The sequence below is a fragment of the Rhinatrema bivittatum genome, chromosome 19 (assembly GCF_901001135.1).
Source record: "Rhinatrema bivittatum chromosome 19, aRhiBiv1.1, whole genome shotgun sequence".
Taxonomy (NCBI): domain Eukaryota; kingdom Metazoa; phylum Chordata; class Amphibia; order Gymnophiona; family Rhinatrematidae; genus Rhinatrema; species Rhinatrema bivittatum.
Genome location: NC_042633.1, coordinates 7,890,274 through 7,913,726, shown reverse-complemented (window position 1 = coordinate 7,913,726; position 23,453 = coordinate 7,890,274). Strand labels below are relative to the sequence as shown.

General features: G+C 46.4%; 1 protein-coding gene across 1 annotated transcript in view; it reads left to right on the top strand.

The window, feature by feature from the left end:
* The first annotated feature begins 1,054 nt into the window (after positions 1 to 1,054).
* LOC115081111 (vomeronasal type-2 receptor 26-like) overlaps positions 1,055 to 23,453 on the top strand; it is a 40,815-nt gene continuing 18,416 nt past the window's right edge. Inside the window, exon 1 of the mRNA XM_029585623.1 lies at positions 1,055 to 1,412. Within this exon, the coding sequence (XP_029441483.1) occupies positions 1,055 to 1,412 (358 nt within the window). The remainder of the gene's footprint in view (positions 1,413 to 23,453) is intronic.

Genomic DNA, 23,453 nt, shown 5'->3' with positions numbered 1-23,453 from the left:
TACTTTAAGTAAGCTATTTAGTGGGAATTGGTAAATGAGGTGAAAAATCAAGTGCTACTGCTGCCATGAAAATGCTTGTAGCCCTGTAAAGCAAGAGCCTAAACGATTGAGTACAAATATTCTGATACTAATTCCCTGGGTTTTGAAATGTGTCAAGTTTAAATAATAAGTGTGGTAGTCCTCATGTGTTTGAGTATTGAGTATAGTCAAACAGAGTCTTGACATGGACGGATGCGAATTTGTAATAGGCTCCGAAGACCGGGACAAGACTGAAGCACAGGATTCAATTCTCAAGGATAAACAATTTAGGACTGAAACAGAAGTCTTCCGGATGGTTGAACTGCGGAGATGAAGATGGCCTTTGTACCATGAGGCGCCCTACACAACCCACCCATGGGACTGGTCGCGGACCACGACAACAGCACGCCAGGAAAGTGGAGATCAAGGAACCAGGGCATGGAGATAGAGATGACTGCAAAGGCATCAGGATGGACATCGGACATCAAGAGGTACAAACAAAGAACATCAGTAACATGAAGACAACTGAAGACCTGGACGAAGGACATCAGGAATACAAAGATGACTGGTGACCTGGACGAAGGACATCAGGAACATGAAGACAACTGGAGCCCTGGACGAAAGACATCAGGGACATGAAGACGACTGGAGACCTGGACGAAGGACATCAGGGACAAGAAGATGAAGCCGTCAAAGCAGGAGAAGACCACGGAGGACCTGGACTGGTCAGAAGATACAGACAACTGTGGAACCTGATCCGAAGGCCAGGAATGACTGAAGAGGAGGCCCTCTTATAGGGCTGAAGCAGGAAGTTGTCATCATGTAGAGCCCGGGGCATATCCGGCCGTGGGTCCTTTAAATGCAGTGAAGAGGCACGCGCCAGTGCCTAAGAGGAAGCAGGAAGAGAGACAGGACCCTGGACAGCAGCGCCAGCCACACAGAGGAAACAACGCAGGGAGGAGCAGGCAGGCTTCAGGGAGGCCTCCTCCCTGAGGAGGAGGCCTCCTCCTCATCGGAGGACCCCAGTCCTTGGAGGATGAGGAGGACTCCTCATCGGAGGACCCCAGTCATCGGAGGAAGAGGAGGACTCCTCAACATCATCGGAGGACTAGGGTCCTCCGATGAGGACCCCAGTGATGAAGTTGTGGCTCTCGGCCGTGGAGGCAGGCCGGCAGGCTTCAGAAGTGGCCTCCAGGCCGCAGATGTCAGCGGGACAGCTGCAGTTTCCCCCGGCTGCACAGGAGGGATCTCGGCAGTGGTATCATGCTGCACGGGGGACGTCAGCAACGGCGGCTTAGCGGCGGGACCAGCCCTGCCGAGCAGGGCAGGAACTCCTGCGGCCTCCAGGCCGCAGGGGATGGTGACAGCGGCAGACTGCCGTGAAACGAAGGCAGGTAGGTGGGGAGTCTGCCCGCGCCATGCGGGCAGATTCACAACATTAACTCCTTCAAACACGTGAAGCAGATTTGTGAGGCAAGACTTGCCTTGGATAAAGCCATGCTGACTTTGTTCCATTAAACCATGTCTTTCTATATGTTCTGCGATTTTGATGTTTAGAATACTTTCCACTATTTTTCCTGGCACTGAAGTCAGGCTAACCGGTCTGAGTTTCACGGATCGCCCCTGGAGCCCTTTTTATATATTGGGGTTACATTAGCTATCCTCAAGTCTTCACGTATAATGGATGATTTTAATGATAGGTTACAAATTTTTACTAATAGGTCTGAAATTTCATTTTTTAGTTCCTTCATAACTCTGGGGTGTATACCATCTGATCCAGGTGATTTACTACTCTTCAGTTTGTCAATCAGGCCAACCACATCTTCTAGGTTCACAGTAATTTGGTTCAGTCCATCTGAATCATTACCCATGAAAACCTTCTCCAGTACGAGAACCTCCTCAACATCCTCTTCAGTAAACACTGAAGCAAAGAAATCATTTAATCTTTCCGCGATGGCCTTATCTTCTCTAAGTGCCCCTTTAACCCCTCAATCATCTAACGATCCAACTGACTCCCTCACAGACTTTCTGCTTCGGATATATTTTAAAAAGTTTTTACTGTGAGTTTTTGCCTCTACGGCCAACTTCTTTTCAAATTCTCTCTTAGCCTGTCTTATCAATGTCTTACATTTAACTTGCCAATGCTTATGCATTATCCTATCTTCTTCTGTTGGATCCTTCTTCCAATTTTTGAATGAAGATCTTTTGTCTAAAATAGCTTCTTTCACCTCCCCTTTTAGCCATGCCGGTAATCGTTTTGCCTTCTTTCCACCTTTTTTAATGTGTGGAATACATCTGGACTGTGCTTCTAGGATGGCATTTTTTAACAATGACCACGCCTCTTGTATACTTTTTACCTTTGTAGCTGCTCCTTTCAGTTTTTTTCTAACAATTTTTCTCATTTTATCAAAGTTTCCCTTTTGAAAGTTTAGCACGAGAGCCGTGGATTTGTTTACTGTCCCCCTTCCAGTCAGTAATTCAAATTTGATCATATTATGATCACTATTGCCAAGTGGCCCCACCACCGTTACCTCTCTTATCAAATCCTATGCTCCACTGAGAATTAGATCTGAAATTGCTCCCTCTCTTGTCAGTTCCTCAACCAATTGCTCCATAAAGATGTCATTTATTCCATCCAGGAACTTTTTATCTCTAGCATATACCGAAGATTAGGGATGTGAATCGTTTTTCAACGATTAAAATTATCGTCCGATAATGTTTATATCGTCTTAAATCGTTATAGAACACGATACAATAGAAATTCTAACGATTTATCGTTAAAAATCGTTAAATCGTGTTAGTGCGCACTAACTCGAGTTAGTGCGCACTAACTCCCCGTTAGTGCGCACTAACTCGATTTAGTGCGCACTAACTGAAAATGATACAAATAAACACTTTCCAGGTCACTGAAGGTCAGTTAGGAATGAATATGTGTTCCTATTGGCTGGCTGCCCTCTTATCTATTGATATTACCAAGGTTACCACTGAGGTGATGGTTGGGGGGATGGGAAATGGAACTGGAAACTAACGAACACCAACAGAAAATGAAACAAAGTGTTCACACTTCCCAGGTCAGTAAAGGTCACTTAGGAATGAATATGTATGTATGTATTCCTATTGGCTGGCTGTGCTCTTATCTATTGATGTTACCAATATGGTTGGGGGGATGTGAAATGGAAACAGTTGGAAGCTTGACAAAAAAAGTAATGTAATGATCAGCACTCACGTGACTAGAACTTGTTTGTTTATTATTTTTGTTAGCAGGCACCTGAAATGCTAGTGCATGTTGAATTTGCCAATCACTGTGCATTTTAGAAAGGTGGTCCTGGCTGGAACTGTACACAGTTCAAATATATGTAATTGATTGTTGGTAAGTGTATTTTTTAAGTAGCCACACTGGCCCCAGTATGTTTACTTTTCCTCCTACTTAACTCACTAGCTCAGCTTTGTAAGAAGGGCTTCTCTGCTTGTGTGTTGTTTTTGTTTGGTGTGAGGAGAGCAGAAACATCAGATCTTTATTCAATCTACTACAGTCATCTCTTACAGTGCCCTATCCCTATTAATACCAGGAGTGTTGTGATCTTCCTGCACACAGTGCCCTAACCCTGAAACCAGTCTGAGACAGCTCCCTCCCTGCATTACTAGTGAGAGGCTGGCTTCACAGACAGGGGGGAGCTGCCTGACCCTCACTCCTGACTTCCCCCATGTCCCAGCTAGTGAATGGTGTGTGGGTGAGGGGGGGGGGGAGGATGGTGAAGTCTGAGACAGCTCCCTCCCTGCATTACTAGTGAGAGGCTGGCTTCACAGACAGGGGGGAGCTGCCTGACCCTCACTCCTGACTTCCCCCATGTCCCAGCTAGTGAATGGTGTGTGGGTGGGGGGGGGGGGGGGGAGGATGGTGAAGTCTGAGACAGCTCCCTCCCTGCATTACTAGTGAGAGGCTGGCTTCACAGACAGGGGGGAGCTGCCTGTCCCTCACTCCTGACTTCCCCCATGTCCCAGCTAGTGAATGGTGTGTGGGTGAGGGGGGGGGTGGATGGTGAAGTCTGAGACAGCTCCCTCCCTGCATTACTAGTGAGAGGCTGGCTTCACAGACAGGGGGGAGCTGCCTGACCCTCACTCCTGACTTCCCCCATGTCCCAGCTAGTGAATGGTGTGTGGGAGAGGGGGGGGGGGGGAGGATGGTGAAGTCTGAGACAGCTCCCTCCCTGCATTACTAGTGAGAGGCTGGCTTCACAGACAGGGGGGAGCTGCCTGTCCCTCACTCCTGACTTCCCCCATGTCCCAGCTAGTGAATGGTGTGTGGGTGAGGGGGGGGGTGGATGGTGAAGTCTGAGACAGCTCCCTCCCTGCATTACTAGTGAGAGGCTGGCTTCACAGACAGGGGGGAGCTGCCTGACCCTCACTCCTGACTTCCCCCATGTCCCAGCTAGTGAATGGTGTGTGGGTGAGGGGGGGGGGGGAGGATGGTGAAGTCTGAGACAGCTCCCTCCCTGCATTACTAGTGAGAGGCTGGCTTCACAGACAGGGGGGAGCTGCCTGTCCCTCACTCCTGACTTCCCCCATGTCCCAGCTAGTGAATGGTGTGTGGGTGAGGGGGGGGGGTGGATGGTGAAGTCTGAGACAGCTCCCTCCCTGCATTACTAGTGAGAGGCTGGCTTCACAGACAGGGGGGAGCTGCCTGACCCTCACTCCTGACTTCCCCCATGTCCCAGCTAGTGAATGGTGGGTGGGTGAGGGGGGGGGGGGAGGATGGTGAAGTCTGAGACAGCTCCCTCCCTGCATTACTAGTGAGAGGCTGGCTTCACAGACAGGGGGGAGCTGTCTGTCCCTCACTCCTGACTTCCCCCATGTCCCAGCTAGTGAATGGTGTGTGGGTGAGGGGGGGGGGGGTGGATGGTGAAGTCTGAGACAGCTCCCTCCCTGCATTACTAGTGAGAGGCTGGCTTCACAGACAGGGGGGAGCTGCCTGACCCTCACTCCTGACTTCCCCCATGTCCCAGCTAGTGAATGGTGTGTGGGTGAGGGGGGGGGGAGGATGGTGAAGTCTGAGACAGCTCCCTCCCTGCATTACTAGTGAGAGGCTGGCTTCGCAGACAGGGGGTGCTGCCTGACCCTCACTCCTGACTTCCCCCATGTCCCAGCTAGTGAATGGTGTGTGGGTGAGGGGGGGGGGGGGAGGATGGTGAAGTCTGAGACAGCTCCCTCCCTGCATTACTAGTGAGAGGCTGGCTTCACAGACAGGGGGGAGCTGCCTGACCCTCACTCCTGACTTCCCCCATGTCCCAGCTAGTGAATGGTGTGTGGGTGAGGGGGGGGGGGAGGATGGTGAAGTCTGAGACAGCTCCCTCCCTGCATTACTAGTGAGAGGCTGGCTTCGCAGACAGGGGGGAGCTGCCTGACCCTCACTCCTGACTTCCCCCATGTCACAGCTAGTGAATGGTGTGTGGGTGAGGGGGGGGGGGGAGGATGGTGAAGTCTGAGACAGCTCCCTCCCTGCATTACTAGTGAGAGGCTGGCTTCACAGACAGGGGGGAGCTGCCTGTCCCTCACTCCTGACTTCCCCCATGTCCCAGCTAGTGAATGGTGTGTGGGTGAGGGGGGGGGGGGGTGGATGGTGAACTCTGAGACAGCTCCCTCCCTGCATTACTAGTGAGAGGCTGGCTTCACAGACAGGGGGGAGCTGCCTGACCCTCACTCCTCCGGGGTATTGTGATCTTCCTGCACACAGTGCCCTATCCCTGATACCAGGGGTGTTGTGATCTTCCTGCATGCAGTGCCCTATCCCTATTAATACCAGGAGTGTTGTGATCTTCCTGCATGCAGTGCCCTATCCCTATTAATACCAGGAGTGTTGTGATCTTCCTGCATGCAGTGCCCTATCCCTGATATCGGGATGTGTGCAAGAAGATCACAACACCCCCGGTATCAGGAATAGGGCACTGTGTGCAGGAAGATCACAACACCCCCAGTATCAGGAATAGGGCACTGTGTGCAGGAAGATCACAACACCCCTGGTATTAGGGATAGGGCACTGTGTGCAGGAAGATCACAACACTCCTGGTATTAATAGGGATAGGGCACTGTGTGCAGGAAGATCACAATACCCCTGGTATCATGGTTAGGGCACAAGTTCTAGTCACATTGACTGATCACATTACTTGTTTTGTCAAGCTACCAACTGTTTCCATTTCCCATCCCCCATATACTGTCAGTAGGAAACTTGGTAACATGAATAAATAAGAGGGCAGCCAATAGGAATACATATTCATTCCTAAACTGACCTTAACTGACCTGAAAAGTGTCAAATTGTATCATTTTCAGTTAGTGCGCACTAACTCCCAGTTAGTGCGCACTAACTCCCGTTAGTTCGCACTAACTCGAGTTAGTGCGCACTAATCGGAAAAAAACGATTTTTTAACGATTTTTTAACTAAAAAATCGTGCCTAAGACGATTTTCTTGCCCTGCCACACGATTTCTATCGTTAAGACGATATGGAAAACGATTCACATCCCTACCGAAGATACATTTACCCAGGCAATATTGGGGTAATTGAAGTCTTTCATTATTACCGCACTACCAATTTGGTTAGCTTCCCTAATTTCTCTTAGCATTTCACTGTCAGTCTCACCATCTTGACCAAGTGTATATGTGTACCTGTTATAAAATCAACTATATGCGCATGCATGTGCACATGACTTTATATTGACGTGCGCATGTGTGCACAAATGCTGCCTCGATCACGTAAGTGGGGAGATTTTAGTAAATTCATGCGCTGATGCAAATACCTGCCTCCCCAGTTCTTTCCCCGTTTACCCCAGAAAAGGAGAGGACTTCCTAAACCCCGTAGCGAACTACCTCACTTTTACCCTATTAGCCCCAAGCCTTACAACCCCACTAAGTTTTTGTTATTGTCTTATTTATACGCCATTCCTAGCAGAAGTAAAGTTACGCAGTAGGGGACCCCGGCACGTGCTCGAGCACATAAATACTTACACACAGACTTCATATTAAAGACTCGGCCTGCCCATGCTCCACCCCTTTCTTGATCTTTTTCATTTGTGTGCATACCAGGAGATACACGCATACTTTCGCGGTTTTTTAAACCTGCACGCCAGACCAAGTCACACACATATCTCCCGGCTTTGCCATGTGTAGCATTTTTAAAATCCACTAGCAAATGAAAGAGGATGAATGCAGACTCACAAGTGTGCGGGGGGATATGGAGGAGAGTGCTAGGTTCAAGTGTAATTATTTCCCATTGAAGTTTCTATAGGTGTCAGCTAACTTATCTGGCTAACGTAGCCTACCACCCAGCTGAATATATCTGGCTAGCTTTAGGACACCTCTATGGAGGGACAAGTGTTAGCTGGATAACTTATCTGGCTAACTCACCTCTCCCGGTGATGCCCATTCTCTTCCCTCCACTTAGGAGAATAAATAATTAAAAGTGAATTTGAAAAGCCCGATGCGTGCTGAAATTATCTTCTAAGCTCCGAAATGCACACATAACTTGGGCTGCACGCACATCTCACAGAGATTCAAAAAAGGGGTGGGCGTGGTCTGGGCGGGGCATGTGTGCTCCGGGGCAGATCCAAAAAGTGTGCATGACAATACTTACACACCTGCTTGCACACCCAGGTGCCATGTTGTGTAATTTTACTTCTGCTATGGAAGAGGTTTAACTTACAAATAACAAAAATAGCCATTTCTCATGGGTTTAAAGGGACTGAGGAAACTGGGGGGAGTGCAGGCTATTAAACCAGGGGGGTTTGGAGGACTTAGCTTTTAACTGGGTGAACTGGCAATGGTGCGGATGAGTGCCCATTATGAAATACCCTCACTTACATGGTAGAAATGGGATTTACGCACCTAAGCGTGCACCCACTTACAACTGAGCAGAGATGTGTGCGCGACCTGTGTATTTTATAGCATGCCCGTATATGCACATGCAAGTTATAAAATTGCCGCACCCCTGGGCTCTGCTTTGTAACCATTTTAAAGGTGAATTTTAAAAGCCTAGCACACACATTAATTAGAGGATGAACTAATAAGTGAGGCTTGTTCATCGAGTGGATTTGAAAAGCCACCTGAATCCGTGTGAATCTCCAGGAATGTACGTATCAAAGTTTTCCAAAAAGGGCAGCACGTGGGCGTGGCCTGGGTAGGGAATGGGTGTTTTGGAGCATGAATCAGACATTATAAGGGCAAAGGCTATCTGCGCCATTTTGGACGCTGGACCACCAGGGACTTTTGGCAAGTTTTGGTGGGGTCAGGAGGATGGGGGTTTATTCGTTAGTGATACATTGTATTCGTGGGGTTTCGCCATACGTTTCGTGACCCCCACGAATACAACAAATATGGCATATATTTATTTATTTATTTTATTTATTAACTTTTATTTACCGACATTCGTGAAGCACATCATGCCGGTTTACAAAGAACTCAGGTGGGAGATACAGTGAAACAATATAACAATATAATATAATATAACAATGAAACATTATAACAAAGTGAACAAATAAAATAAAACAGTACAAAAATAAACCATGAGGGCCGAATTGAGAGGGGGAAAGGGGGGGAGAGGAGGGGGAGGGTGGGCAAAGGGTAGGAGGGGAGGGGGAAAGCATAATTAGAAGGAGGTATGGGGATAATATAAAAGAGTAGGGGGAGACTATGTACAGGAGAAGCTGTATAGGTGTCATTTAACTACGTAGAATTACGGAGGCGTCGAAAGTTGAAGAAGGCGGTAGAAAACTGGGAAAAAGTTACTTCAAAGGGTATAAAAAGGGGGGGGAAATTAGGGAAGGGTAGATTGCCAATACGTTGCAAATGAATGCACACCCCTAGTGGGCGTGGTCTGGGTAGGGAATGGGTGTTTTGGAGCATGAATCAGAGATCTTCACATAAATACTTACGTGGCTGGGCACACGCCCAGATCCCCTGCCCTGTAAGTTTACTTCTGCTATAGAGGAGGGGTAAATTATAATATAAAGAAAAATAGGCAGATCTACGGGGTTTTAATGGTCGGAGTTAACTGGGGAGAGTGAAGACTATTAAACTTGGAAGACTTACCCTTTAATTGGGTGAACTGGGGATAAACTGGTTTAACTGGCAATGGTGTCAGCGCATGCCATGTTAAAATCCCCTGATGTATACAGTAGTGGTTAATAGGGATGTGAATCCTGTGCCCGATCGTCTTAACGATCAAAATCGTCTGGCACGAGAAGAAAATCGTGTTTGGCACGATTTTTTAGTTAAAAAAATTGTTTTTTCTGGTTAGTGCACACTAATGGGAGTTAGTGCGCGCTAACAGGAAGTTAGCGCGCACTAACCATTGTTAGTGCGCACTAACAGAAAATGATACAATTTGACACTTTTCAGTTCAGTTAACGTCAGTTTAGGAATGAATATGTATTCCTATTGGCTGCCCTCTTATTTATTCATGTTACCAAGTTTCCCACTGACAATATATGGGGGATGGGAAATGGAAACGGTTGGTAGCTTGACAAAAAAAGTAATGTGATCAGTCAATGTGACTAGAACTTGTGCCCTATCCCTGATACCGGGGGTGTTGTGATCTTTCTGCACGCAGTGCCCTATCCCTGATACCGGGGGTGTTGTGATCTTCCTGCACTCAGTGCCCTATCCCTGATACCGGGGGTGTTGTGATCTTCCTGCACACAGTGCCCTATCTCTGATACCGGGAGTGTTGTGATCTTCCTGAACACTGTGCCCTATCCCTGATACTGGGAGTGTTGTGATCTTCCTGCACACAGTGCCCTAACCCTGATACTGGGAGTGTTGTGATCTTCCTGCATGCAGTGCCCTATCCCGGTTACCGGGGGTGTTGTGATCTTCCTGCACACATCCCGGTATCAGGGATAGGGCACTGCGTGCAGGAAGATCACAACACTCCCAGTATCAGGGATAGGGCACTGTGTGCAGGAAGATCACATCACTCCCGGTATCAGGGATAGGGCACTGAGTACAGGAAGATCACAACACCCCCGGTATCAGGGATAGGGCACTGTGTTCAGGAAGATCACAACACTCCCGGTATCAGGGTTAGGGCACTGTGTGCAGGAAGATCACATCACTCCCGGTATCAGGGATATGGCACTGCGTGCAGGAAGATCACAACACCTCCGGTATCAGGGATATGTCACTGCAGACAGGAAGATCACAATACTCCCGGTATCAGGGATATGGCACTGCATGCAGGAAGATCACAACACTCCCGGTATCAGGGATAAGGCACTGAGTGCAGGAAGATCACAACACCCCCGGTAATCGGGATAGGGCACAAGTTATAGTCACATTGACTGATCACATTACTTTTTTTGTCAAGCTACCAACCGTTTCCATTTCCCATCCCCCCAACCATCACCTCAGTGGGAACCTTGGTAACATCAATAAATAAGAGGGCAGCCAGCCAATAGGAAAACATATTCATTCCTAACTGACCTGAAAAGTGTGAATTTGTATCATTTTCTGTTAGTGCGCACTAACCCAATTAAAGATTTTTTAACGATAAATTGTTAGAATTCCTATTGTATCGCGTTCTTTAACTATTTATGATGATTTTAAAATTACCGGACGATAATTTTAATCGTTGAAAAATGATTCACATCCCTAGTGGTTAAGGCATTTAGTGTAGCTGGGTTTAAAATGGTTTGGATAATTTCCTGGAAGAGAATCCCATAAACTGCTATTAATCAATAGGGATTAGCCACTCTTTGTTACCAGCATTAGTAGCTTGTGATCTTTTTAATGTTTGGGTACTAGCCAGGAAATTGTGACTTGGATTGGCCACTTTTGGAAACAGGATACTGTCTTGATGGACACTTGGTCTGACCATGTATGGCGTATCTTCTGTTCTTATGTAACCGGGATTTGCACACACATGCGTGTGCCCACCCACTTAAAATTTGGTGCACATGTGCTTGTATCCAACAAATAACTAGTTATGAATGTGACTCTTTGCTGTCAAAAATCGCTAATATTATTATTGCTCTAGTGTATAGTTTTACTGTTAAAAATATAAACTTTATTAATCACTCAATCAAATTACTGTAAGGAAAAAAAATTATAATAGAGGGAAGACCTCAGTATTGGCAAAGGATCCGATTATCTCAGAAACTTATTGTTAGCCAGTTGTTTCAGTCACTGGTCTTTTATGCCCCCTTAATTTTGTTTTTTCATTAAAGGTTATTTTTGTTATCTTCACTTAAATTCTGCTGTCACACAGCTGATGATCTTCTTTTAATATCTTCAATTAATGTGAACTTTTACCACAGCAAATAGTCTTCAGCCATTTTACTTTATAGCCCTACTTTAGTTCCGGATAGGAAACCTTGTACCGTTCTGAACCTTAATTAAGAGTACATTGCTTTATATGTCCTATAATATGAATTTTATCCCGACATCTTTTAACAACAAGGCACTTATCTTTTTGCTCGTTCTCAGTTGTTTTTTCTTCTGACGTCAATACCGTACCTTTCGCCAACAGCATATATTATTTGGCTGTCGCCAACATGGCCATCATTTCACTTCAACACTGCATCAGGGTGGACTCTATAATTGAAACCATAGATGAAACAAACTTAGTTATTACCTTCATTAATATTTTTCTATGACTGGTGCTGTCGGAAATACTCACAATTTTATCTCTACCCTCTTTCTTGGTTGCTGGGCTTAATCTAAATGTTTGAAACATGGCTGCACATTTTAAACAGCTGACTTGCTTGAAAAAGAACCAATCGTTAAGCACGTAATAACGTATGTTGTAATCTGACATCAGGTTTAAATGTCTTGACTCTTTTGACAGATCCACACATGCCCAGCCATGTATCTGATTGCTGGCCGCTGATCCGTCTGTCTTTAGTTAAGTAAACTGTACCATTCAATCTTAGAATTAAGACCAATGGGCTCTTCTGAACGCAACTTGAAAATCCATTCTTGTTCTCTTCTAAACAGTCATTTTTCTCTATTACACCCTTTCAGATCTTGTTTAATGTGATCTGTTACAAACCACTGCAATTCTCTTGCATTGTGATTTTTCTTTGATGCAATGTGCAACAATTGGAGCGGTTTCCTTTCTGTTCTTTAAATAGCTTTAGTGCTCACAGATTCGTAATTTCAATGATCTTTTCATTTGACCCACATAGATTTTGTTACAGGGACATTTTATGATGTAAATAACAAAATCCGTTTGACATGTCGTGAAGTTATTCAACTTGTATCGCTACTGAGTTTGTGAACAAATAAATTCTTTAAGTTCCAAACTTTGGTCACAAATCTTACAATGACCACACTTGTGATGACCAAGTGGAATATTCCCATCAATGGAATTTATTCGATCTGATTTTTCATATAGTGTAGATGGACTTAAAATTTCCTTTAAATTTTTGCTTCTTGAAAAAGCCACTCTAAATTCCAAATTTTCCATACCCGGAATCATCTGGATAAGGAAACAGTGATTACGCATACATTTAAGAATCTTACGTGATGTGGTTGAATACTTGGTGACACAAGTGACTACTTCTGGATCTTTTTGTTTGCATTGTGGGGTTAACAGGGCATCCCTATCATAATATAATGCTCTTTTAAACGCATTTGTTATGCATTTGTTGGGATAACCTCTCTGTTTGAAATAATGATATTAATGGAGTTGATTCCTGTATGTAAATCTGGGTATTTGAGCAGTTTTGCTTATATCTCAAAAACTGTAAGAAGGGAAGAATGTTTTTTAATGGCAACGGATGTGCACTTTCAAAATGTAACATAGGTTTCTTGAAGACACTTTTAATAATATCTCCTGAATCTACTTTCTACAACAATACGTCCAAAAATGATATTTCCAAAAAATTATAGTGCATCACAAACTGTATTTTCTCATCACAGGTGTTAATCTAACTTTCAAAAGACAGATACATTATTGAGCCACTCTTTTTCAAATTCTGTCATGAACAAATTAGCAATGGTAGGGGCCAAAGTGGCACCCATCGCCATCCCAAAAATTTGCAGGTAATACTTTTTTGGAAGGAACCAATCAGAAGGGCTTGAGCAAGACAGAAGACTAGAACCAGAAGGAGAAGGAATGAGGAGACCTTCTTGCTGAGGCAATGAAGCCAAGTCCAAGCACGCTAAGTAGTCTTGAGTGTGTGACATCATCATCAGGGTGGATACCCAACTCTCCCACCATCATGTGCCAAATCATGCACACCAATGCACACATGCTTCCAAAGCATCTCTTTGCCGGGGCTTAGTATCACACATGTCAGAGCATCCAATGGTGGCTCCCTGCTGCATAGTGAACTTCTGCCACCGAGGAATTTGGGAAGGTGACTGGATTCCAAAAGTACTCCCTCCTCAAGTCCCCTTATCAAGCCTCTTCTCTTTGACTTCTCAAGAGATGAAGGTACTATTTTACCAATTGGGGGCTCGGGGGTCCAGACCCAGGATCCAGAGATTCTTTGGTTTCTAGACTGGACTGAAAAACCATTCAAAGCAGAAGACTTAACTGAAGAAAAAATTGAAAGCTTGGACAAATACTGAGACTAGTCCTAATCAACAGACACATGTTTTTTGGCAGGAGGACAACGCAGTTCAGAATTCACGTGGAAAAAGGATGTACATTGAAGTAGCAAAACCTGCACTTCAGACGAGGTGGTTTGAAGTGAAGAGGCCGGAGACAAAGATGAAATGATAAATGTTTTCTGCAGGATGGACCCCATTGGTTAATCTGTAAGAAATTCTAGTCAATAGATGGTTGATGAAGATTCAGCCAGGGTAGTTCAAGTACAAGAGGGCTGGATGCTTTAGATAGTACATAAAACTTAATATTTTCTTGGAGAGACCCAATCTGAATCATGATGGGTGAGGAAGCTGTCATCACACAACCAGGTAAGGGTTCTCCATTAATGGATGAAATGACAAAAGGGTGGTTAAGCTGTAGTAGGGCAACCACATTGATGTAGCAATGATTCATGAATAGAGTTGCACCCAATTCCGGAATCTACTAAAGCTTTAGTGTTTTCCATAGGTAAGACACATCAGAACCATTAGTAGTGGAGAGGAAGCAGGATGGTGCAAGGCTGCCTTCCCGATGAGACTTCTCTTTATAGAGTTTTCTGGTCTCAGGGGGCACTGATGGACAATATGATCTTGTGCGGCAGAGTAGAGACAAATATTTTGCGATCTTCACTTTTGTTTCTCATCAAGTGAAAGTTGGGTATTACCCAATTGCATGGGTTCTTTGAAGGTAGCCATTTTCGGTGCTTCCAGGATGGATTGTGAAAGATTCAGAGGTCTGGGAACCACGAGCGATGTCTCTGAGAATTCTTATTTTCACGAGTCTGTTCCTGGAATCTCAGATTAATATGATTAGCCAAGGCAATGAGTGTTTTGACGGACAGAGGAAGGGTCTGGACTGTAAGTTTATCTTTTATTTTCTTGGATAATCCCTGTCAAATAATGGCGGTTTGGCTAACTTGGCCCCAAATGAGTTCAGAAGCTAAGGTATGGAATTCTACCAGATATTGACCAACAGAACAATTGCCCTGATGAATATGAAGGAGCTCTGTGGCAGCGGATGTGATACACCTAGGTTAATCAAAGATCAGATGAAATTGCTGAATGAAATTGTCCAAATTCCTGAGAAGCAAATCATCTTCTTCCCACAATGGAAAGACAGCTGGACTGTCCAACAGGGAGAGTATATACATGATCTTGACAAGGTCAAAGAAAAAATGAGCCAGCTGTAATTCAAATTGCATCTTGCACATATTAAGGAATCCTCTGCATGCTTTAGTATAACTCCCATACCTTGCAGGTGGTGGTAGTTGAATGAAAGACTCACCAGTCTGTATAGGTGCAAGTGCAGGGTTCAAAAGAAGTGGAATAGAGACTGGACATAAGTCTTTTACTTGATCGAGTTACTGCTGGGCCAGTTGCATAAACGGGTGCAGGAGACCAATCATTTCTGTTTTTTGCTTCTGCATCTGGGTGATCAAGGCAGAGATAGCCTGTCACAGGTACGCGTTCACTAAGTGTTATGTTCGGTGTGTCTTTGAACGAGAAGTGGGCCCTTGGCTTGTGGAAAGTGGAAACCACAACAGGCATGGTCTCAGCAGTAAAGGACAGCAGAGGAATAACTTTATTATACAGCCGATGGTGATCCAAGGAGTGGATCAATGGAGACAGTACTAGTAGTAGTCCACGGTGCAGAGTGGTCTGGTGGATAACTTTTCTAGGCGTAGCTTGTGCTGGCAATTCTGGTAGTGGCCCGCAAGAGGGGTAATCCAAAAATCCATGCCACAAAGGTAGTAGAGGTTCTGTACTCACACCGGTACTGTAGATATAGATGGAAGATCAAGCACCGTGGAGATCCAGTAGAGAAACAGCGAGGGTCATTCAGGAACGATGCAGGACTCACTGGAATGTGAGAGAGAGAAAGGGCACTCTGAGCATCGGATAGCCCTGAGTGCGGCAAGGCCCCCGAGGAGCAGGTACCTAGAACACTCAGAGAGATGAAGTTCCAACGTGGCAGAAATAGCAGGAAGAAATCCTTGCTAACTCTTATAGCAAGAGGTCAGCTGAGTTTAAATATGATAAGCGGCATCTTTTCTCATAGACAGCCACCAATAATATTGCTTTAGGGTAGCAAGGGTACGAACTTGTCTTGGGTGGCATGCTAACTTAGAGTCATGGGCCCAATTCAGCAGCTTCTTCCTTAGAGACAGTGGAACCACCATTTTGTCTGTGGGAACCGAATGCGTAGCGGCCATCATTATCTTCTCATGGTCAATGATGTGATGTGGTTCATGTGGAACATCATCAGGCGTAAAGGACCGAGAAAGAGCATCTGCCCGAACATTCTTCTCAGCGGGGCGATATTTGAGTAGAAAGTTGAACCTGTTAAAGAACAGGGACCATCTGGCTTGATGATGATTAAGTCTCTCAGCATGGCAAAGATATTTCAGGTTCTTGTGGTCAGTGAACACGGTTATCTGATGCTGGGCACATTCTAACCAGGGACACCACTCTTCAAATGCTAGCTTAATGGCAAGCAGTTCCTTATCGCCAATGCTGTAATTTCTCTCTACTGGTGAGAAGCACCTCGAAAAGAATGAGCAAGGATGTAGAATGAGAGTATCACTGGCTGGCTAAGTATGGCCCTGACGCTGACATCTGAGGCATCTACCTCGACAATGAATGGCTTGTAAGGATCAGGGTGACGTAAGCTGGATTTCTGAAGGAAAGCCTTTGTGAGCACTTGGAATGCAGAGATGGCTTCTGGAGATCATTGTGAAGGGTTAGCCCCTTTTTTCGTCATAGCGGTGAGGAGAGCACTCAAGGTTGAGTAGTCCTTGATAAAAGTGCGATAATAATTAGTAAAGCCAAGATAGCAGCGTAGAGCCTTGATGCCAGTGGGTTGAGGCCAATCTTGTATGCTGCGTGTCTTCTGGGGATCCATCTGAAAACCTTTACTGGACACGATGTACCTGTTACCTTTGCCAATGGCGTCGGGGCTCCGTCCCCGATGTCGACGGTCCGGCCCCGTGCCAAGTGGGGCATTGCCGTTTCGAAGTGCCTCAGGCTCCCCTCCCCGACGGCGACGCAAAAACGCATCCAATGAGGAGTTCCTCCTCTAATGATGTCAGGGGTTCCCCTCCTCGATGCGGGCAGCCAATCCTTGCGCAACCGGGGTTGGGCCACGCCCCCTGTTTCGTCAGACACCGACCAGGGCTCAGTTTGCGCGGGAGATTGGCTTTTTAGGCAGAGCCTTCTCCCACGCTCACTGCTTCGGCCACTACAATGTTTGCTGTGGTTTTGCTGCTGAGTTCTATTTTGTGTCTCTTGACTATCGGACCTTGGACTGCCTATGGATTACCCTGCTCTGCTGTCTGCCTGGAATTTGGACTGTTTCACGGATTGCCCTGCTCTGCTGCCTGCCTGGAACTTGGACTGTCTCACGGATTACCCTGCTCTGCTGCCTGCCTGGAATTTGGACTGTTTCACGGAGTGCCCTGCTCTGCTGCCTGCCCGGATCTTGGACTGCCTCACGGATTACCCTGCTCTGCTGCCTGCCCGGAACTTGGACTGTCTCACGGACTACCCTGCTCTGCTGCCTGCTTGGATCTTGGACCGCCTTACGGATTACCCTGCTCTGCTACCTGCCCGGATTTTGGACTGTCTTCATTCCATTCCAAAGAACACTCCTGCACGAGGTAAGCGCACTTCGATCTGGTTCCATTTTATCCGCGTAACAGTTGGCCGAAGCCATGGATCCAGTCGATTTGACAGCGCTACAGGCCATTCCCGGACTGGCCACCCGACTTCAACAACAACAGGGGGTCCTCGACCAAGTAACGGGGGTTTTGGATCGCCTAGTAGCTCGTATGGATGCGTTAGTCCATACTCCTGCAGTACCCCTGACAGGTACTACGATAACTCCTAACCCCGACAGGGTACCTCCTCCGCCCCGATTCAACGGAACTGCTACAATGTGCAGAGGATTTATTAACCAATGCCGAATGCATTTTTCTCTACAACCCGCTTCTTTTCCGGATGATAAGACAAAGACTACCTTTATCCTTTCATTATTGGAGGGACCAGCGTTAGCATGGGCCTCTCCTTTGTGGGAAAGAGACGATCCTATTCTCTTTAACTTGGATTGGTTCTTAAAGGAGTTTTGGCTCATTTTTGACGAACCAGGACATTCTACCTCCGCCGCAAACGATTTACTTCAGATTAAGCAAGGTTCACGATCTGTGGGAGAGTACGCTATTCAATTCCGGACCTTAGCTGCAGAACTCGCCTGGGGAGAGGATAGCCTATTGGCTATCTTTCGACAAGGTCTTGCAGAAAATATTAAGGATGAACTTGCTGGCAGAGATCCTCCGGAGACCTTAGAAGGATTAATTCGGCTTGCCATCCGACTGGATCTTCGTTTTCAGGAAAGGACACGAGAGCGAGCCGCCTCTCGAAGGACTTTTCGTCTGGCTCCTACCTTTCAGCAGCCTCTGGCGGTTCCACATGCAGAAGAAGCATCAGGGAGCACCAAAGAACCTATGCAAATTGACAAGTTTCGCTTAACTCTGGAGGAACGACATCGAAGACGAGTAAAGAATCTCTGTCTATATTGTGCTGGACCTGGTCACTTTATTAATAAATGTCCCAACAAGTCGGGAAACCTCCGGACCTAGGACGGGTGGGAGAGGCCTCCCTGAGTCCCAGCATTTCCTCTCCTCAACTATTACTTCCAGTAACCATCTGGCTGAAGGAGGAAGCGGTCCCATTTCATGCATTTATAGATTCAGGGGCGGCAGGCAACTTCATTCAGGAAGAATTGGTCAAAACATTTCGGATTCCGGTAGAACCTTTAATGACTCCCCTAACAGTTACGTCAGTTTCCGGGCGTTCTGTGGGAATGCGAATATGCTACATCACTAAGCCCATAATTTTACAGACTGGAATTCTTCACCAAGAACGCATTCAGCTTTATGTTCTACCATCTTCGGTGAATCAAGTCATTCTGGGATTACCCTGGCTATGGGTTCATCAACCTCTTCTAGACTGGGCATCGTTACAACTCACTGCCTGGAGTCCATCCTGTTTTCAGAATTGTTTACAATTGGTCCAAAAGACGCTAATCCAGACCACACAGCTCTCCGCTGGCATTCCGGCTCCCTATCAGGACTTTGAGGACGTCTTCAACAAACAACAAGCAGAGTCATTACCACCTCACCGACCATATGATTGCGCCATAGATCTACTTCCAGGGAAGGTTCCGCCCAGAGGAAGGATTTATACATTATCTGAACCAGAATCCACAGCTTTACAACAGTATATTAAAGAGAATTTAGCACGAGGTTTTATCCGACCCTCAACATCCCCCGCAGGGGCGGGCTTCTTTTTTGTCAAGAAAAAGGACGGGTCCTTGAGACCCTTTATCGACTACCGGGGACTTAACAGCATCACTAGGAAGAATAGGTATCCCATTCCCCTCATTTCAGAATTATTTGATCGGATCAAAGGAGCTCAAATTTTTTCAAAATTAGATTTAAGAGGGGCTTACAATCTGATTAGAATTTGAAAGGGGGATGAATGGAAAACGGCATTTAATACACATGACGGACACTATGAATATCGGGTCATGCCGTTTGGACTTTGCAATGCCCCTGCAGTCTTTCAAGATATGATCAATGACATTTTTCGCGATATCCTTTACTCTCACATCATTGTATACCTAGATGATATTTTAATTTTTTCTGATACTCTGCAACAGCACCAGCTTCATGTTCGACAAGTTCTACAACGTCTCCGTGAGTACAAATTGTTTGCCAAATTAGAAAAATGTGTTTTTCACAAGACCGAATTATCATTTCTCGGGTATATTATTTCCAACAGAGGATTGTCCGTGGATCCGGCCAAACTCAAAGCCATTCTGCAGTGGCCTCTACCCGTGGGTTTGAAAGCCTTACAAAGGTTTCTGGGGTTTACAAATTATTATAGGCAGTTTATTCCAAATTTTTCCTCCCTCGTAGCCCCTCTTACAGTGCTTACCAAGAAAGGTGCTCCTATACAGAAATGGCCGGAGGTGGCTCTCAAAGCCTTTTCGCAACTAAAGGAGGAGTTCACTAAGGACTTATGTCTTCGACGTCCCGACACCACCAGACCTTTCATTCTCGAGGTAGACGCTTCCACGGTGGGTGTGGGGGCAGTTCTTCTCCAGAAAAAGGACGAGGATCAAGTGGTGACTTGTGCCTTCTTCTCTAAGAAATTTTCCCCGGCGGAGAGAAATTACATGATTGGTGATCGAGAACTCTTAGCAGTTAAGCTGGCTTTGGAGGAATGGCGGCATCTCTTAGAAGGCGCCCATCATGTGGTTACTATATATACGGATCATAAAAATCTGGAATACTTGGCTAAAGCCCAGCGGTTAAATCCCCGGCAAGCACGATGGGCACTTTTTTTTAGCCAGTTCAATTTTGTGCTGCATTTCCGACCCGCACAGAAGAATGTACGTGCAGACGCTCTCTCTAGAAGTTTTGATCTGGAGGACACCCTGGATCTTCCTCGATACATAATAGACCCGGCTCACATTCAGCTGGCAACTACATTCACGGTTCCTATTGGGAAAACAGTCGTTCCGAAACGTTTATGATTAAAGGTTCTCCGTTGGTCCCATGATTCTCAAGTTGCAGGCCACACCGGAGTTGCTCGTACCAAAGAGTTAGTTTCCAGACACTACTGGTGGCCACGGTGGGAGTCGGATGTTAAGAAATATGTGGACTCCTGTCCAGTTTGTGCAGCACAAAAGACCCCTCAACGGAAGCCCTTGGGACTCTTACAACCTCTACCCATTCCTAATTCCCCTTGGACACATATTGCCACCGACTTTGTCACGGATCTGCCGCCTTCACAGGGTAATACGCTCATATGGGTGGTTGTGTATCGTTTTTCCAGGATGACGCATTTCATTCCTTTACCTGGCTTACCCTCTGCATCCACATTAGCCCATCTCTTCCTGCAGCACATTTTTCGTCTGCACGGTCTACCCCTCAGTATTGTGTCCGATAGAGGGGTACAGTTTACAGCCCAATTCTGGACGGAGTTATGCAAACTTCTTCAAATTAAACTCGAATTCTCTTCTGCTTATCATCCCCAGTCTAATGGACTCACTGAAAGGACAAATCAATCCTTAAAAACCTTTTTGTGAGCTTATGTTAATCAGCGCAAAGATGATTGGGCTTCCCTTCTGGTTTGGGCAGAGTTCTGTCACAATAATCATGTGAGTCACGCTACTGGGAAGTCTCCTTTTTTCATAGTTTTTGGGAGACATCCACATCTTCCCCTGCCTCTTACCAGTACATCGAATTGTCCTGCGGTTAATTCAACCATGGCTTCTATGACCCGATTGTGGACTGAAATACGGGCCTTACTAGTGAAGAACGCACTCAAAATGAAAATCCAGGCAGATAAGACTCAATGTCCTGCTCCTCCACTCCGACAGGGAGATCTTGTCTGGTTGAGTACGCGCAATCTCCGCTTACGTTTATCCTTAGCTAAATTTGTTCCTCGCTTCGTTGGTCCCTTCTCTATCCTGAAGCAGATCAACGCAGTCACCTATAGACTACGTTTACCACCCTCCTTGCGGATTCACAATGCCTTTCATATATCTTTACTTAAACCTGCCATTTTGACTTGGCCCAACAGAGGACGGAAGGCTACTACACACATCATACAAAACGATGATCAATTTGAGGTGGAGGAGATCTTGGATTCCAGAAGAGTTAAGGGGCAACTTCAATATTTAATCTCTTGGAAGAACTTTGGCCCAGAGGAGAACACATGGGAACCCTCTTTTAATGTGCATGCTCCTCGCTTACTTAAGAGGTTTCATCACCAATTTCCTTTTAAGCCCAGGCCTAGCGAGAGGAGGGGTGGGTCTTGCAGGAGGGGTACTGTTACCTTTGCCAATGGCGTTGGGGCTCCGTCCCTGATGTCGACGGTCCGGCCCCGTGCCAAGCGGGGCGTTGCCGTTTCGAAGTGCCTCAGACTCCCCTCCCCGACGGCGACGCAAAAACGCATCCAATGAGGAGTTCCTCCTCTAATGACGTCGGGGGTTCCCCTCCTCGATGCGGGCAGCCAATCCTCGCGCGCCTGGGGTTGGGCCACGCCCCCTGTTTCGTCAGACGCTGACCGGGGCTCAGTTTGCGCGGGAGATTTGCTTTTTAGGCAGAGCCTTCTCCCACGCTCACTGCTTCGGGTACTACAGTGTTTGCTGTGGTTTTGCTGCTGAGTTCTATTTTGTGTCTCTTGACTATCGGACCTTGGACTGCCTACGGATTACCCTGCTCTGCTGTCTGCCTGGAATTTGCACTGTTTCACGGATTGCCCTGCTCTGCTGCCTGCCCGGATCTTGGACTGCCTCACGGATTACCCTGCTCTGCTGCCTGCCCAGAACTTGGACTGTCTCATGGATTACCCTGCTCTGCTGCCTGCCTGGAACTTGGACTGTCTCACGGATTACCCTGCTCTGCTGCCTGCCTGGAATTTGGACTGTTTCACGGATTGCCCTGCTCTGCTACCTGCCCGGATCTTGGACTGCCTCACAGATTACCCTGTTCTGCTGCCTGCCCGGAACTTGGACTGTCTCATGGATTACCCTGTTCTGCTGCCTGCTCGGATCTTGGACCACCTTACGGATTACCCTGCTCTGCTACCTGCCCGGATTTTGGACTGTCTTCATTGCATTCCAAAGAACACTCCTGCACGAGGTAAGCGCACTTCGATCTGGTTCCACTTTATCCACATAACAGTACCCAAGGTATGGAACAGACTCTTGATGGAAGGCACACTTCTCGAGCTTGGCGTACAGGTGGTTATCTCGAAGTCACTGTAAAACAGTAATAACATCAGTTTGGTGGGTCCGCACATCACGGGAAAAATGAGGATGTCATCTCGGTAAACGACCACAGACTAATACAGTAGGTCACGTAAAATGTCGTTCATCATATTTTGGAATATGGCCGGGGCATTGTGGAGGCCAAAAGGCATTACCAAATATTCGAAGTGGCCATCCCGAGTATTAAAGGCCATTTTCCACTCATCCCCCATGTCGGATACGAACAAGATTGTAGGCATCTTTTAGATCCAATTTTGTGAAAATCTTCGCCCACTGGAGCCAATCAAATAGCTCCAAAATTAACGGTAAGGGGTACCGGTCTTTAATGGTGATCTCATTCAGACCTCTGTAGTCAATGCAAGGGCGAAAGGATCCATCCTTCTTGCCTACAAAAAAGAATCCGGCTTTTGCTGGAGATTTGGAGGGTCCGATAAACCCTTTCTGCAGATTCTCTTGGATAAGCCGACATGGCCTCCATTTCAGATAGGAGAGTGGATAAACTCTTCCTCTGGGTGGCTCAGAGTTGGGTTTTAAATTGATGGCACAGTCAAAGGATCTATGCAGTGGAAGTACATCTGCAGCTTGTTTTGAGAATACATCTTGAAAAGAAGCGTATTGTTGTGGTAGTCCAGAAGGAGTGGGAGTGGTTGCCATACATGGTAATGGAGTTATTTTTTTAGGCATCTTGTTATTGCAGTCAGGGCCCCATTGAGATAGTTCCATAGATGACCAATTAAATTGTGGAGAATGATCTTGTAGCCAGGGTATGCCAAGCACAAGGGGTGTATGGCCTTTTCAAGAACCAAGAACGTGATGGTCTCTGTATGCAAGGAACCCGTGAGGAGGCAAATGGGCTGTCTGGTGAGCATAACCTCTCCAGGCAAGGGCTCACCGTGGATGGATGAGAGGAGAATCGGTGTGGGCATTGGCTCAGTAAGAAGTCTTAGGTGTTCTACTAATCTTTTGAGAATAAAGTTCTCACCTGCACCCGAGTCGACCAAGGTTTGAGTGGTGAAT